General features: G+C 36.3%; 2 protein-coding genes across 2 annotated transcripts; both read right to left on the bottom strand.

Moving 5' to 3' along the window:
• Nucleotides 1-4,728: 4,728 nt before the first annotated feature.
• LOC306854470 (chymotrypsin-like protease CTRL-1) lies at nucleotides 4,729-6,899 on the bottom strand. Its single transcript, XM_079392517.1, has 7 exons — nucleotides 6,781-6,899; nucleotides 6,568-6,668; nucleotides 6,401-6,480; nucleotides 6,209-6,290; nucleotides 5,364-5,544; nucleotides 5,147-5,277; nucleotides 4,729-5,065 (listed from the first exon to the last, which is right to left on the bottom strand). Exons 1-7 carry the CDS (start codon nucleotides 6,833-6,835, stop codon nucleotides 4,904-4,906), a joined length of 792 nt encoding a protein of 263 aa, XP_079248643.1. The 5' UTR covers nucleotides 6,836-6,899; the 3' UTR covers nucleotides 4,729-4,903.
• Nucleotides 6,900-14,368: 7,469 nt separating this feature from the next.
• On the bottom strand, nucleotides 14,369-16,906 carry LOC306853785 (chymotrypsin-like protease CTRL-1; the record flags this gene model as incomplete). The annotated part of the gene is made up of 7 exons (XM_079391432.1): nucleotides 14,369-14,687; nucleotides 14,769-14,899; nucleotides 14,986-15,166; nucleotides 16,280-16,361; nucleotides 16,472-16,551; nucleotides 16,639-16,739; nucleotides 16,852-16,906. 7 exons carry the CDS (start codon nucleotides 16,904-16,906, stop codon nucleotides 14,490-14,492), a joined length of 828 nt encoding a protein of 275 aa, XP_079247558.1. The 3' UTR covers nucleotides 14,369-14,489.

Genomic DNA, 16,906 nt, shown 5'->3' on the forward strand with positions numbered 1-16,906 from the left:
TAGAACAGAAAAAGGCACTTCCAAAACTCTGGCAACAAAGATGGAAACATAATAGCATAAAACATACAAATTTGTTTCCATCTCTGTTGCAGCAGTTTTGGAAGTGTCTAAAATGACTGTTCCCATACATTCAAGTCATTGAGTCATTGAGTTTTTGTCTCAAGGTCTGCATTTAAAGTCACACCAGAGGTGTTCAGCTGGGTTTCTGCAGACCAGTCAAGTTCTTCAACACTGACTGAATCAATCATTTCTTTTTGAACCGTGCCTTACAGACACATTTATGTTAGACTAGAAAAGGGTTCTGTCCAAACTGATGCTATAAAATTAGAAGCACACAATTCCCTAGAATATCATTATATGCTTAAACATTAAGATTTGTACTCATGGAAGTTACTAAAGTAGTCAAACCTGTTCATTAGAAGGGGCTGACCCAATACTTTTGGGAATATAATGAACACACTTTGGTTTTTGTGTTTTATGGGGACTCTGAATAAAACTCTATTATATGTATATAGAAGATAATGATAATAAACTGTTTTCAGTATTTTAGTATCTCACCTGACAGATTCAAGGTTCAGTTTCTAAATACATTATTACCGACCTCTAGTGGTTAATAGGAGCAAAGTGAGCATAAGATTTATTTCTACAAGTATATTTCAGTTCACTTCAGTGTACACTCATGACAATTATTCTTGTAGATCTATCATTTATATTTTAGTCATGCTTTGTTTATTTTATTTTATTTATATTTATTTTTTATTTTCATTATTTGCACAACTGAAACAGGAATGTGACGTCACAGCCATGAATCACCAAAACATGCATCACCAAAAACGGACAAAGAACTGGCCTAGAACCGGATCTGCCAGACTGTTGCACTGTAAGTCATAATCCTGAATACCAGGAACAGGCAAAAGTTTATTGTCCTCAGGCTGAGTTTGTTTTAAGGTTGATATTTCCGTCTGGTTAACGCCACTGTTTTGGGGCCGAGGAATTTTTCCATGATCAATTACCATTGTGTGCACTATTATAGAACAATAGCAATAGTTTGTTGCGTTTTTCTGGATATAACAAAGAATGTTTTTGTTCATTTGATTGTTAAAAAAAACAAAAAAGTATCTTATTTTTATTGCACATTTAGGTACATTCATTTTTAAGTGCAATAGTGTTAATGTTGTGTTATTTGTATACTATTATTACTTTTTAATATTTTGAATTAGCTTTTATTTTTAAATGTAATTTTTTTCTTGTTTTAGTGATTGCATGTTTTGTTTTCATTTTATTATTATTGCTTTTTTAACATTTCTGTTAAGTTTATTTTTTTTATCAGTTTTAGTTTTAATTTTAGTACTTTAACTTCAACTTAGTTTAGTTAGTTGCAAGGAAACATTTTTTTAAACAAGGTTTTCATCTAATATTTATATTTAATTTATTTCAGTTAACAAATCTGAAAGATTGTTCATGTTTTTGGTTATCAAGATTATAATAAGAATCAGAATTAGCTTTATTGTCAGGCATGTTTGCACATATGAAGAATTTGTTTTAGTGACAGGACAGGACAAAATAATATACAAATATGCAAAATAGGACAATATGCAAAATAGCACAAACACGATATACAAAATAGACAACTCAGTATGTACAGGTATGTTAGGTGCAACTTTGAAATGTAATAAGTATGTGTGTTAAATAAAAAGTATGATAGTGTTGTGTGTTTCATGTTTATTGTTAAGAGTTCAAGTGTTCATGAGATGGATTGCCTGAGGGAAGAAGCTGTTCCTGTGTCTGGTCGTTCTGGTGCTCAGAGCTCTGTAGCGTCGACCAGACGGTAACAGTTCACAGATTATTATTAGTTACTTTTATAAACGTGCTTAGGAAAAAACATAGCTGGTGTGCTTTTTGAGACAAAACAAAGGCACTGATATATTTTAAGATCAGTCAGAGCAAGTTTCTTTCAGTTGAAACAGCTAAGACTTACATTTTAGTCTAGGACTAGGATTAAGCCTTGTTTGTGAAACCGGGGGTAAATGTTTTACTTTCATAATAAATAGGTTCTTTTATATTTATGTTTAATAATGTCATAGGTTACTTTTCAGTAAAATTCCAAAATACTTTTCTTAAAATCCCACATACAAGCTTGTGCATCTGACAAATGACAGTTTTACCCAGTTATCAAGTTACTAAGTTTAAGTAGGTTAATAGCCAATCATCAGAAAAAGGCATTATATCTCATTCAGTCAAATTAAACATAATAGTGAAGTTCATAAAAGTGCAAATCTGAGCAATCAGAATTATTCAGCACTGCATGAGAGAACATTTTGTACGTGGCTTTAGCGAAAATGTACTTACAGTACATTGATTGATTGATAGCAATCCTCTTTACTGGATTCTAAAGGAATGTTTTCAACATGTCGTGATGTGACTTTCACATGCCATGAAATTGCTGTATGAGTGGTATCAGTTTGTAAATGTTATGTACAAGTATAAAACTGTATGTACATGCCAACAAAATTCAGCACCACGGATAGAGGATTGATTTATATCTTCTTTATCTTTATCTTCTAGATCTATTTGTCATTTTCTGCATTGTTTTATTTGGATTATGGCAACTTATCCCTATTACAAGTTCATTATGTCAAGTCAAGTCAAATCAACATTATTAACATAGCATTTTATACAATACAGATTGTGCCAAAGCATCTATAAAATGTTAAACAGGAACATAGTGTGTCGATAATGCAGGAAGACAATAGTAAACAGTAAACTAGATGTCACCATCCAGCTCAGTTCAGTTCTCTTTAAATAGTGTCAAAGGTTACAGTGGCAAGGAGCCAAAATTCAAAAACTCATCCGGACAGAAAGTATACAGTAATAAGGAGATTAATATGATTCAGTTGTTCTTTGAGAAGCTGTACAGGTCAAAGGTATACTCTTCAGTTGAGTCTGATATAGAGAGTTTTTTGAGTGGCCTGAACATACCAAGCATCTCAGATGAAAAGAAAGAGATGCTTAGCAAGCCTGCATTTGACTGAAGTTAAACCGGCTATTAAAGCCTTATGTAAATAAACCCAATGAGTTTACGTCAGAGTTCTATAAAGAACTTCTAGTCCAGGGCTGTCCAAACTCGGTCCTGGAGGGCCGGTGTCCTGCAGAGTTTAGCTCCAACCCTAACTAAACACACCTGAAGCAGCTAATCAAGCTCTTATTAGGCATACTAGAAACTTCCATGCAGGTGTGTTGAGGCAAGTTGGAGCTAAACTCTGCTGGACACCGGCCCTCCAGGACCGAGTTTGGACAGCCCTGTTCTAGTCCCTCCTTTACTTAGAATGCTGTCTCACTCTTTTGAGACAGGCAGCTTGCCACATTCAATGACAGAGGCCAATTAATTCTTATAAAAAAATCTGAAGAATGTTTATCCTACCAAACAATGTCTTTATTAAATGTAGACAGTAAAGTAATTGCTAAAGTTTTGTCTAAAAGGTTAGAAGCTGTGAATCCTCATGTAATCTCCACTGATCTGATTTGTTTTTTTCAGGCCGAAATTCCTGTAATAATATTCAATGCTTTTTGAATGTTGTATAGCATGGACATAATGTTCATGTTGGATCACTGGTGGTATCTCTTGATGCTGAGAAGGAGTTTGACAGGAGAGTGGCCCTGTCTTTTCTGGGATTTAGACAAAATAATCTTGGTAATAATCTTACAGATGGGTAATGCTGCTCTATACGTAACCACAAGCCTCTTTCTTGTATTTTTCTCTAGTGATCAAGCCGTTGAGTGTTCCATAGATAGAATTATTCATATTTAATATTTTCAAAGACCTGTGTTAAGTGTAAAATGGAAGACAGTACATATTTTCATTGTATTTTTGATTGTTCCTAAGGCTTTCAGTGGTGCGTTTCCCAAAAGCAATTATGGTTCCATAATTACCAATAGAGTTCAATGGAATTAACGACCATAGTTAGCTAATGATGCTTTTGGGAAACGCATCCCTGGTTGGATGTTGTTCAAGAAATTAATAACTTATTGGGAATCTCTCTGGACCTTGACCCACTGGTGTGTATTTTAGGGATTCTTTCATATAACACCTTGAGCTCTTCTTAGATCCAGCTGCTCAAAATGTATTTGATTTACTGCCAGACGCTGCATATTGCAGCAGTGGATTTCTGAAAAACCACCAAAAAAGACACAGTGGCCTAAGAGTGTATTTGACATTATTCCATTTGAAGCCTTGAGTTTTTTCCTTAAAAACAAACTATTTCAGTTTTACAAACCTTGGCACCCCTTTTCTCTCCCACTTGGAGAAAGTTGATGTTGAAGAATGGACTGCATGGCATTACATAGACCGAATTGAAATGAACATTACTGGGTGTCTCCAACTGTTGTTTTTTCTTGGCAATTGCTTTGCTTTCGACTGTGACAGTATGATTGTTTTACTACAATGCCTCTGAAGACAGCTGTTATTAATGTATGTTTTTTTGTTGCTCTTCTTGCAAATAAAGGAGGAAAAAAAGGAACTAAAACTCCATCGGTAAAAGAAATGGCGAAAAATAAACCTTGTAGCAACAAGGCTGGGGGGCCAAGTCTCCTCTGGCCAGACAAAACTAGCATGGTGTGGTTTAATTCCAGGCTGCAACACCAGTCAGACTGAGCAGAGGACTTGTCTGATATTACCCGTCTGATATTACGTTATTAATTACACTCTACAACATTCTTCCATTGCTTTTTATGCATTTTATTTATTCTCATTTATTGAAACATTTTCATTATCTGTACAGCTGAAACAGGAAAACAGTATGAAGTCACAGCCTTCCGTATGAAGTCATTGACTGACACAAACCCATAAACAAAAAGACCACCAACAGGGAATCAAAGACAGAGAATAAATATTCAGACTGGGGATCTAGTTGCAAGAAATTATCTTGTCGATCCAGGAGCGCAGCTGGGAGATGCGGGTATAGACTGCAGGGAAACGGGGGTCACAAGTGTTTCTTTCCCAAGACACAGAGCCCACCAGAGTCCAGACCCCTGAACTCTCACACACTAGAGGACCACCAGAATCACCCTGTGGAAAACACACATTTGAGACTGAACAGCAGCAACATTGATATATTAATGTGTTTCTTCTTGATCTGTCTTCATATACCTGGCAAGATGAGGAACCGGAGGCTCCAGCACAGATCATGGCATCAGTGATTCTGCTCTGACCCCAGATCTGTCTGCACACAGCAGGACTTATGATGGGTACGCCTGTTTGCTGCAGGATCTCAGGGCTCGCTAAAAAAGAGAAGAAATCATGACACATTACATGGCACAGTAAACAGATGTGGTGTTATTCTCTTTTTGTTTTACAGCTGAGTTACTTGTGGTGGCAGTTTGGCCCCAGCCAGTGGTAAAGCAGCGGGTTCCAGGCAGGATGTTGATGTTTGATGGAGCCAGACATACAGGAGAGATACGGGGAGTAAATGTGACTGGAGACGACAGTTTCAGAAGAGCAATGTCATTGTTGAAGGTTACACTGTTGTAGAGCGGATGGGTGAAGACCTGCACATACATAAAAGATGGATGATCAGTTAGTGAGAGTTGACTTTTTAGAAGGTAAATAAAGCATTTACTTACACCCTGTGCTTTTAAAATCTGGTTCGGATGTTTTCTTTCCTGTACTGAATTTCATATTTGTATAAAATGTGTTTATTTTGTTGTTAAATGTCAGTTTATTTTGGCAAGTTTTAGGAACAACATAACATACATTTTATACCTCAAAACTTCAATTAGAAAAAGACATGTTGACTGATATTTTTACAAGTTTGCACACTTTTCAACTGTTATATTGAGTTGATAAAAACAAACACAACTGTTTAACCATTTAAATGATGGCCGTTCAATCACAAATGAGAAATATGTGAGTTCAATTAAACAATAACAATATTAATGGCCAAAACAAAGATTAAAATCATTGTGCAACCTTTTAGATCACACCTTTGCTTAAATTACAGGACATACAAGTACTACTAAAATATTAATAATGAATATGTTTTTGTAGTGTAATGATGATTTGGTTATTATTATGTTTAAAAAACAAAGTAATAAAACAACAATTAAAAATGATTTAATTAATGATGTAATTAATATTGGCCAGAACAAAAGCAATATCTCCTTTTTTCAATTTGAATATCTCTGATCCACTGAGATCATAAAACATAGTTACCTTGGAAACTAGTTGGATCTGGATGGGTTCATCGTTGGAGCCACGATTATGTTCTCCAAGAATGACACGGTGAGAGTTGACCCTAAAAAGAGAGATAAAGAGAAAATGAATTGATAAAAGGCCAAACTAAAGCAGACAGAGTATTTATGAACCACTATTGTATGTGATGTTTGTCAGATTGAAGACTCTTACATGACAGCGCATTGGGCAGCAGTGAGAACCCAGTTCTCGTTGATCAGGGATCCTCCGCAGAAGTGGAAACCATTGGGGAGCTGTTTCAAAGGTAAAAGCATTGAAAACATGACACTTACTTTTTAAACAAAGCAGACAAACGTGTGTTTGAAAAACAGATGAGTTACCTGGAGAGAGACCTGCCAGGGCCAAGAACCAGAGATGGCATTCTGTCCGTTCACAATCCTGCTGCCGATCGTCTGTGGTTTAATCGCAGGCACTCCACAACCTGTTATTACAGAATGTAATACATTATTCATGAGACAGGAAACTCTTAATTTAGGTTTTGCATTTTCTATATTGATACATCATTATTCTTGCAAACTAACGGAGACACTTACCCAGAGCAGAGGCCACCAGGGCAAGGCAGGTGATGGAGAAGATGGTGAAGGTCATGATGTAGATGAGTGTGTGATGTATCTCACTGATGTATCTGTAGGTGCTCTCTCTTGCTTTTATATCATTTACAGCAGCTGATCAATCTGAGACGTGATAGAGGTCCATCCCATCAGATCCAATGAGCTCATAGCTGAGGAATGTTTAGATCTGTTATTGCTGGAGACAATCTGCATCATCATTGTCCAGAGCTGATCTCTTATGAGCAAAGAGGATTAATTCTCCATTCTTTGACCTCATGAAGGGGTTTAAGTCTTCTGTCTATTTCCTTGAGAAGCATTATGACTTCAACTCTCTCTTTGTATGTAATGAAGTGTTTTGGATTAGAAGTTGTTTTTGTTGTTGCTGTGTTGAAATTTCAGTCAATTTATCATGGAAATTACTTCCTTAAGTGTTTCGGCAATACTTGCAGTAAAACAACTGCATTCCCAATAAGTCTGTGACATTAACTAGTCACGTATTCAACCTTGCCAAGCTGTTGCAAGACAGTCATTGATACTAAAGAGGATGGGACTAAAGTTGTGTTACACTATGATTATATCAGTTATGAGAGCTGGGCTAAAGTAAAACTTAGTACTGATATGAGTTTCTTTAACTCCACTTTAGATAACAAAATTAAGGACAATAAACTGGTCAAACAAGTTCTTTAAAGGTGCCATAGAATGTATTGATATTATATAATTATTTTAAATTGTTCTATGATATCTACATAGAAGGTATGTGGCTTAGGTAAGGGCAAAAATTCTCCAGAAACGGTTTTACATGTCCATTTACAACCTTAGGATTTCTCCCTAGAATGAAATGGTCTGTTATTACCTTATTTGGAAGGATCATGAATAATAATGTTGAGCTCTGCTCTGATTGGCTGTTCCACAGTGTGGCTCAATGTTGAGCTCTGCTCTGATTGGCTGTTCCACAGTGTGGCTCAATGTTGAGCTCTGCTCTGATTGGCTGTTTCATAGTGCGACTAATTTTAGAAGCTCACACAGCTGGAAGAAAACACAGGGAAAATATATATTTTAATACTTTCTCTCGCAGTTATATTGTTGGGTAATTATTCTGTAAATAAAATACGGGCATCAGGGAGCAGCTATTAATATGCTGGGGATTGAAACTGCTTTCGAAAGCATGACTGCTTTTTAGTTTCACTTTAACTTTCGCGATTTGCGATCGCATGTACTCTGTTTATACTATGGAGCGGCAGTACTTACCACATATTTTACAAGATCAGATGCTTGTCAGTGGTGCTCAGGATCTGTAAATCATTCGCCATCATCCTCAGTCATCTCTCCTTATTCTGTTTATGTGGTAAGTGAAATCTTATGTACTGTAATGTAACAGGCTACCGCTAGCAAGGAGCTAACCATGTCCCTTTAGTGGCTTGTGTTATTTAGAACGCGTTATTTGATTTCCTTGCCTTTCTGAATACAGACATCAACCCATCCTTGCATTTCACATCCCTGGCACAGCCTGGAACATAACATTTATTTCCATGATCTGCCATTTTCACTGTTGTCCTCGCTTGTTTCTTCACAATAACTTCTGATGGTTCGGCTGGCGGCTGGCCTAGAACATGGGTGGGTATATGCAAATGTTCAGGGCGTAACTATTAGTGATCCTGACTGTAACGTCACAGTCGGTGTTATGTTCTGATTCGCCTATTTTTCAGTGGTCTATTTTATTCACGAGATTTACATAAGAAGGAGGAAACAATGGTGTTTGACGCTCATGTTATGTAATTTTCATGTAGAAAACTCTTATTATTCAACTATGGTAAATAAGGTAAATACAGTTTTCCATTCTATGGCACCTTTAAAAGAAGACCTGTCACCTGAAGAAAGAGCGGTGTGGGCCAAGGCCTGGCCTTTGGTCAAGAAGAAGGCAAGAGAGCATCATTCGTCAGTGCCTTTGCTTATATCGTAAAAAAAAGTTGATCTTGATGTTTAGTAAACTCTTAGTGAAAAAGGACACACACTGACTTTTTATGTCTGATGCTTTCTTTGGACAATTTATTGTTCCTAACAACTTAAAATGCAGACTTGTTTGATGACATCTTGTTGCATGTGTAAGATCCCGGTGGGTCTATCTGTTTTCATTGTAATCGAGCAGCTTAGTCCAATTTAGGAGATCTTGTTCATTGTTCTATCCTTTTTTGTTTCTTCTTTTGCTTTCTTTTTTCTTGGATGACAGTTTTTAATTTGGGAAAATTAGATGTTATCTCTCTTAATGTCAGAGGTTTAAAGGATTTGGATAAAAGGAAGGCACTTTTTCTTTTCATTAAACACAGGGAGGCACAAATTATTTTATTTCAAGAAACACATTCTTGTGATGATGTCAAATTTTGGAAATCGCAGTGGGGGAGGAGCGTCTCACTGCAGCCAACAAGATCCAGGGGGCGTGGCTGGATCCAGATCCAACTCCTCCCACATTACATTTACCTAAACCTACCCATCTCCAACCCCTGATCCCTAAACTCACCCTATTTCCACCCATAAACCTACCCATCTTAACCCCTAAACCTACCAATCTCCACCCCCTAGATGTGGATCCAACCACGCCCCCTGGATCTTGTGGACTGCAGCGAGCCCTACTTGCAGTGGGGAGATGCTGCATATTTTTGTCATGGGACAAATAATTCTAAAGGGGTCGCTGTTTTCCTAAGTAAATTGAAGGGAGATGAAGTGTAAACTCTATATTCTGGTGAAGGGAGGTGGATTATAATAATCTTAAATATAGACAATACAAAATGTACCATTTGCAATGTTTATGGATATAACAATAACGCTTTAAATTTATGCATGTTTGAAAAACTTAGCCTGATATTACTAGTTCTAAAAAGAAAATAAACAGGTGCTTATTTACTGCTTGAAGGTGACTTCAATGAAGCCCCCAATGAGTCCTTAGATAGATCCCCTGCAAAGAACAGTACATCTAAAGTTTTTGAGTTGCTTTGTGATAATTTACAGGTTACTGATGTTTAAGATTCATCTTAATTTCTTTAATTGGAAATACAGACAGTTATAAAAGAATTTGTGGTTATTGGAAATTTAATAATAAGTTACTCTCGAATGCAAATTTTGTAGAATCTGTTAAAATTACTGCTTCCATTTTGGAAGATGTATCTATGAGTTATATCCAAAGATGGATTTTTTTTTAATTCAAAGTTAAACAATTAGCTATGCGTCGAGGCAAAGAACTTAAAAGTGGCAAATTCTAAAAGATGTCAAGATATTCTCAATGAGCTTGACAAGTTATCTAAAGAAACTCTCAATACAGAGGAGGAATCCTATTGATCTAATTTGAGAAACGAAATAAATGACTGCTATTTAGATTTAGCTAAGGGTGCATTTATAAGATCTAGGGCTAAATGGTTGGAAATGGGAGAGAAAAATGCAAGGTTTTTTTTGCGCTGGAAAAGAGAAATATAAAAAGAAATTGTCTAGCAGCGTTAAAAATTGATAATAACACAAACAAAAACCCACTTCAAATTAATAAATATATATAGTTTATTATTTTTTAACAAATTATATTGCTCAAATTATAATGAAAATTATGCAAGATCCTTTCTACAAAAAGTCAAACCTTTCACTCCAGTAATTTCAAGTGAGTTTAAAGTGGCTTGTGAAAATGACCTTTCTTTAGACAAACTTACCAAAGCAATGCAATCTATGAAGAAGGGTAAATCCCCGGGCACAGATGGCCTAACTATTGAGTTTTATGCATACTTTTGGGAATCTATCAAGAGACCATTTCTTAGAATGTACAATTAATGTATTATTAATGAGGAATTATGTACTTCTATGAAACAATGCCTTATTACCTTAATACCAAAACCAGGCAAAGACCTTCTCTCCCTTGATAACTGGAGGCCAATCATTTTACTAAATTTAGATTATAGAATTCTATCACTAGTTCTTGCAAAAAGATTAAAAACAGGCTTATCTGATATAATTAATGAAACTCAAACTGGTTTTATGCCTAAACTGTCATGGAGCAGGTTCATGGACTTCCATTCGCTCGCCACCAGAGGTGACTCCTCCATCACATTGACTCTGACATTGCACAGACTGTTTCACATTTACCCCAGACTACATTTCCCAGCAGCCATTTCACTAATCACATGCTCACACCTGAGCACTATCACACAATCACACACCCTACATAAACCATGGACTTCCTTGCACAGATCGCCGTGTATTGTTCTGCGTATAGCACTCTCCTAGTGTTAGCTGCCTTACCGAGCCATTCTGTGTTTCGTACCAGTATTGTTCTGCGTTTATTACTCTTCTAGTTTTAGCTGCGATATGGAACCTGTTTCTGATTTTCTAGCCTGTGTTTCCTGGATCTACGATTGTCTTGCCATTTTGACTCTGTTTGTGCTTCACTTGGACTATTGCTCATGTTTCTGGATTGCCCCTCTTGTCAAGCCCTCTGTATAACGTTCGATGTTGACTGACTCGTGCCTGGTTTGGATTATTCTTGTTTCTCGTCTGTGCCATACCTGTTTGCTGGTGTTTTGACCCTGCCTGTATTTTGACCACATCTCTGTATAATAAAGCTTGCAAATGGATCCGCACGTCTCTCGTCTCGTTCGCCCCGTTACATAAACGACATGTGAATTGTAATATCAGGCTAATTTTGCATCTCATAGATTATGCAAATTATATTTATTATAGTATAGTACCCAAGCTCATGCGGATGAAATAAGAAATTAATTACTCCATTATGAAATGTTTTTCTCTAATACACATTGGCCACAATTAACGGCCCCCTTTTATTCAATACTTTTTGAAACCTCCATTTGCCAGTTTAAGAGCTCTAAATTTTCTCCTATAATGCCTGATGAGGTTAGAGAACACCTGACAAGAGATCAGAGACCATTCCTTCATCCAGAATCACTCCAGACCCTTTAGATTCCCAGCTCCATGTTGGTGCTTCTCTTCAGTTCAACCCACTCATTTTATATAGGGTTCAGGTCAGACTGGAATGGCCATATCAGAAGCTTGGTTTTGTGCTCAGTGACCCATTTTTGTGTTGTTTTTGAGGTTTGTGTTTGGATTATTGTACGGTTGGAAGATCAAAACATGGCCCATTATAAGATTCTAACAGAATCAGTCACTTATTGATTTTTGTTTTATCTGTTGGTATTTGATAGAATCCATGATGCCATGTGTCTAAACAAGATGTCTAGGACCGCCAGCAGATATATAGGCCTACATCATCAAAAATACAGCAGTGTATTTCATTGTACACATGGGGTACTTTTTATCCCTGTGTTCACCAAACCCATCTTGAATGTTTGCTGCTAAAAAGCTCTTTTTTTTTTGTTTCGTCTGACCATAGAAGCCAGTCCCATTTGAAGTGCCAGTCCTGTCTGATAACTGAATATGCTGGAGTTTGTTTTTGGATGAGCTAGGAGAATTTTTCTTGAAACCCTCCCAAACAACATGTGGTGATGTGGATGCTGTTTGACTTTTTTTTTTAAAAGGATTTCTGACCCCAAGACTCAACTATTTTCTGCAATTCTCCAGCTGTGGTCCTTGGAGAGTCTTTAGCCACTCAAACTCTCCTCCTCACCGTGCATTAGGACGATAAAGACACACGTCCTCTTCCAGGCAGTTTCGTAACATTTTCTGTTGATTGGAAATTCTTAATTATTGCCCTGATGGTGGAAATGGCCATTTCACTAATTTGTGAAGCTCAATTATCTTTTGCTGCACATCAGAAATATATTCTTTGGTTTTTCTCATTGTGATGGATGATTAAGGGAATTTCAGCTTTATATATATATATTTATATTTCTGTGAAACAGGAAGCCATGGCTAGATAATTTCATGTTCATAATCACCCTGGAGTGCTCAAAATTTTGAATATGAACAGGAATATACTTAAGAGATATTTTACTCATAAGAATTTCTAGGGGTGCCAATAATTGTGTCCAACATGTATTTGAGAAAAACATTTATTTCATAATGATATTTTCCCCCCATTTTAAATTCTTATTATCCAATGATATGTAAGATTTTTGTGAATTAAAAAAAATAAAAGATCAAAAGGATAAACAATGCAGATTAATTTTCACAGCCTTCTTTGATCATATTTACCAAGGGTGCTGATATTTTTGGCCATGACTGTATAATATATAGGAAATGTATTTATTTTGTTGGGAATTTATTCATAAATGTAAACTTTCTTCAACATCCCCAAAATTACATAATTTTCTTTGTGACTTTAACTACCTAATTATAACACTAAAACATATTAACACCAAAAAAAGTGTCAAATTTGTGAAACTGTGTAATGACATGCTGAATATTGCGTAATTTTTTATTTACTACCTCTGTACTTGTCAGGAGTATGGACTGTTTTGTGTGTGTTTTGCTCCCCATGTGACCCAGTTTCCCCATGTTAATTGTTAATTTGCTTCCAGGTGTGTCTCGTCTTCCTCCCCAATTATCTAAAAGCCCCAGTCCTTTGAGTTAGTGTTTGTCGGTCCTTGATTGTCTTCCCTGTGATCTGTTTTCCCCGTTGGACCATTAAAATACTCTAGATTTGCTAATTCCTTGTCTCCTCGTTCCTCGCTCCGTGTTCCCTGGCAGAGTGTGACAGTACTATTTTGTTTTATATATTTATTATTTTTCTTTATTTATTTTTCTTTATTGTCTTCCTATATTATTTCTGTATTTATAATGTCATCCAATGTTATATTCAATTGTTGAAGTTAATTGTTTATACTTGCAATAAAAAAAGTAGAAAAAAAAGAAAGAGAACGACTTATTTCCGCATTTAAGAATAAGGTGGATAAAACGGTTATGTTGTTCATGTGTTCCCCAGATCATTGCCATCTAGCTGCGAACATTTGGAATTGCGAAAAGTTTCGAAACAGTATGACGCAACCAAGCCTCCTTTGTTGATACAAGCTCTGAATCACTGATTCAAAACAAATGTAAAAAAATCTGTTAGCAATCAGAATTATTTAAAATGTGTACAATATAATATTATGTGAAACCCCCTTCTTCCTATTTTTTTTCAATCAAACTTCTGATTGTGATTCATTCTTTTAGAGGAAACTGCTTTCAAAACATTGTTATATTTACCACATCTTTATCAGTTCTGTGCACCATCAAGATAATCCGGCTCATCTATCTCTAAACAATATGGTTTGGTCAGATTCTTATATAGTTTGATTTCTCACCAAGATGACTAAACACAGTAAATATTAAACTTGATTTTCATGTAAATGGGTAGTAGATGTTTAATGAATGCTGTAGTATCCTGAAGAGGATCATAGGTTATTATAGGCTAAATTTACAACACTAAATAATCAATCATTTGCACTATGGCTTTAGTTTAAGTGACTGGTTAATGAAAGACTTATTGAATATCAGTGTTTGTCTCATTCTAATAGAAGAAAAGTGAAAAGTTCTGATGAAACAGGTTTCAGCATCATGGATGGAGGACAGAGATGTTTAATTATTCAGATCATTAATTTCACTCTTCAATACACTTCATTTTTTTTATTTATCTTTTATTAAAATATTTGTAAAGCTGAAACAAGAAAACAGTAACATGTAGTAACCACCAGATCACTGGAGCCATAGATAGACTGAAAAAACCACCACCAACATAGATCAACTGTATTACGTTTTAATAATTAAAAACTGCTTCCGTCTCCTCTGGTGGATAATAACTCAGACTCAGCGATAGCCCTGTCGATCCAGGAGCGCAGCTCGGAGATGCGGGCATAGACTGCAGGGAAACGGGGGTCACATGTGTTTCTTTCCCAAGACACAGAGCCCACCAGAGTCCAGACCCCTGAACTCTCACACACTAGAGGACCACCAGAATCACCCTGTGGAAAACACACATTTGAGACTGAACAGCAGCAACATTGATATATTAATGTGTTTCTTCTTGATCTGTCTTCATATACCTGGCAAGATGAGGAACCGGAGGCTCCAGCACAGATCATGGCATCAGTGATTCTGCTCTGACCCCAGATCTGTCTGCACACAGCAGGACTTATGATGGGTACGACTGTTTGCTGCAGGATCTCAGGGCTCGCTAAAAAAGAGAAGAAATCATGACACATTACATGGCACAGTAAACAGACGTGGTGTTATTCTCTTTTTGTTTTACAGCTGAGTTACTTGTGGTGGCAGTTTGGCCCCAGCCAGTGGTGAAGCAGCGGGTTCCAGGCAGGATGCTGATGTTTGATGGAGCCAGACATACAGGAGAGATACGGGGAGTAAATGTGACTGGAGACGACAGTTTCAGAAGAGCAATGTCATTGTCGAAGGTTACACTGTTGTAGAGCGGATGGGTGAAGACCTGCACATACATAAAAGATGGATGATCAGTTAGTGAGAGTTGACTTTTTAGAAGGTAAATAAAGCATTTACTTACACCCTGTGCTTTTAAAATCTGGTTCGGATGTTTTCTTTTCTGTACTGAATTTCATATTTTGTAAAACAAAAATGTGTTTATTTTTTTGTTCAGTGTTAGTTTATTTTGGCAGGTTTTATGAATACAATAGCATACATTTTATACCTCAAAACTTCAATTAGAAAGAGACATGTTGACTGATTTTTACCAATTTGCACACTTTTCAACTGTTATATTGAGTTCGCTGATTAAAAACACGCAACTGTTTAACCTTTTAAATGATGGCCGTTCAATCACAAATGTGACCCTGGACCACAAAACCAGTCTTAAGTCGCTGGGGTGTATTTGTAGCAATAGCCAAAAATACATTGAATGGGTCAAAATTATCGTTTTATCTTTTATCCCAAAAATCTTTAGGATATTTAGTAAAGATCATGTTCCATGAAGATATTTGTAAATTTCTTTCCATAAATATATAAAAACTTCATTTTTGATTAGTAATATGTATTACTAAGAACTTCATTTGGACAACTTTAAAGGCTATTTTCTCAATATTTAGATTTTTTTGCACCCTAAGATTTCAGATATTCAAATAATTGTATCTCAGCCAAATATTGTCCGTTCCTAACAAACCATACATCAATGGAAAGGTTATTTATCAGCTTTCATATGATGTATGAATCTCAATTTGGAAAAACTGACAGTTAACACTAGTTTTGAGGTCCAGGATCACATATGAAAAATATGTGAGTTCAATTAAACAATAACAATATTAATGGCCAAAACAAAGATTAAAATCATTGCGCAACCTTTTAGATCACACATTTGCTTAAATTACAGGACATACAAGTACTACTAAAATATTTATAATGAATATGTTTTCGTAGTGTAATGGTGACTTGGTTATTATTATGTTTAAAAAACACAGTAATAAAACAATAATTAAAAATTATTTCTGGCTGTATTCCTTATGTAATTAATATTGGCCAGAACAAAAACAATATCTCCTTTTTTCAATTTTAATATCTCTGATCCACTGAGATCATAAAACATAGTTGCCTTGGAAACTAGTTGGATCTGGATGGGTTCATCGTTGGAGCCACGATTATGTTCTCCAAGAATGACACGGTGAGAGTTGACCCTAAAAAGAGAGATAAAGATAAAATGAATTGATAAAAGGCCAAACTAAAGCAGACAGAGTATTTATGAACCACTATTGTATGTGATGTTTGTCAGATTGAAGACTCTTACATGACAGCGCATTGGGCAGCAGTGAGAACCCAGTCCTCGTTGATCAGGGATCCTCCGCAGAAGTGGAAACCATTGGGGAGCTGTTTCAAAGGTAAAAGCATTGAAAACATGACACTTACTTTTTAATCAAAGCAGACAAACGTGTGTTTGAAAAACAGATGAGTTACCTGGAGAGAGACCTGCCAGGGCCAAGAACCAGAGATGGCATTCTGTCCGTTCACAATCCTGCTGCCGATCGTCTGTGGTTTAATCGCAGGCACTCCACAACCTGTTATTACAGAATGTAATACATTATTCATGAGACAGGAAGCTCTTAATTTAGGTTTTGCCTTTTCTATATTTGCCCATCATTATTCTTGCAAACTAACAGAGACACTTACCCAGAGCAGAGGCCACCAGGGCAAGGCAGGTGATGGAGAAGATGGTGAAGATCAT

This window comes from Barbus barbus (assembly GCF_936440315.1).
Source record: "Barbus barbus genome assembly, chromosome: 34".
Taxonomy (NCBI): Eukaryota; Metazoa; Chordata; class Actinopteri; order Cypriniformes; family Cyprinidae; genus Barbus; species Barbus barbus.

What these genes read in the sequence shown, in the direction of transcription:
- LOC306854470 (XM_079392517.1), bottom strand. Translation starts at nt 6,835, where the DNA reads ATGACCTTCACCATCTTCTCCATCACCTGCCTTGCCCTGGTGGCCTCT. An exon ending in CCTGGCAGGTCTCTCTCCAG is followed by an intron (nt 6,481 to 6,567) that starts GTAACTCATCTG and finishes CCTTTGAAACAG; the next exon opens with CTCCCCAATGGTTTCCACTT. An exon ending in GCTGCCCAATGCGCTGTCAT is followed by an intron (nt 6,291 to 6,400) that starts GTAAGAGTCTTC and finishes CTCTCTTTTTAG; the next exon opens with GGTCAACTCTCACCGTGTCA.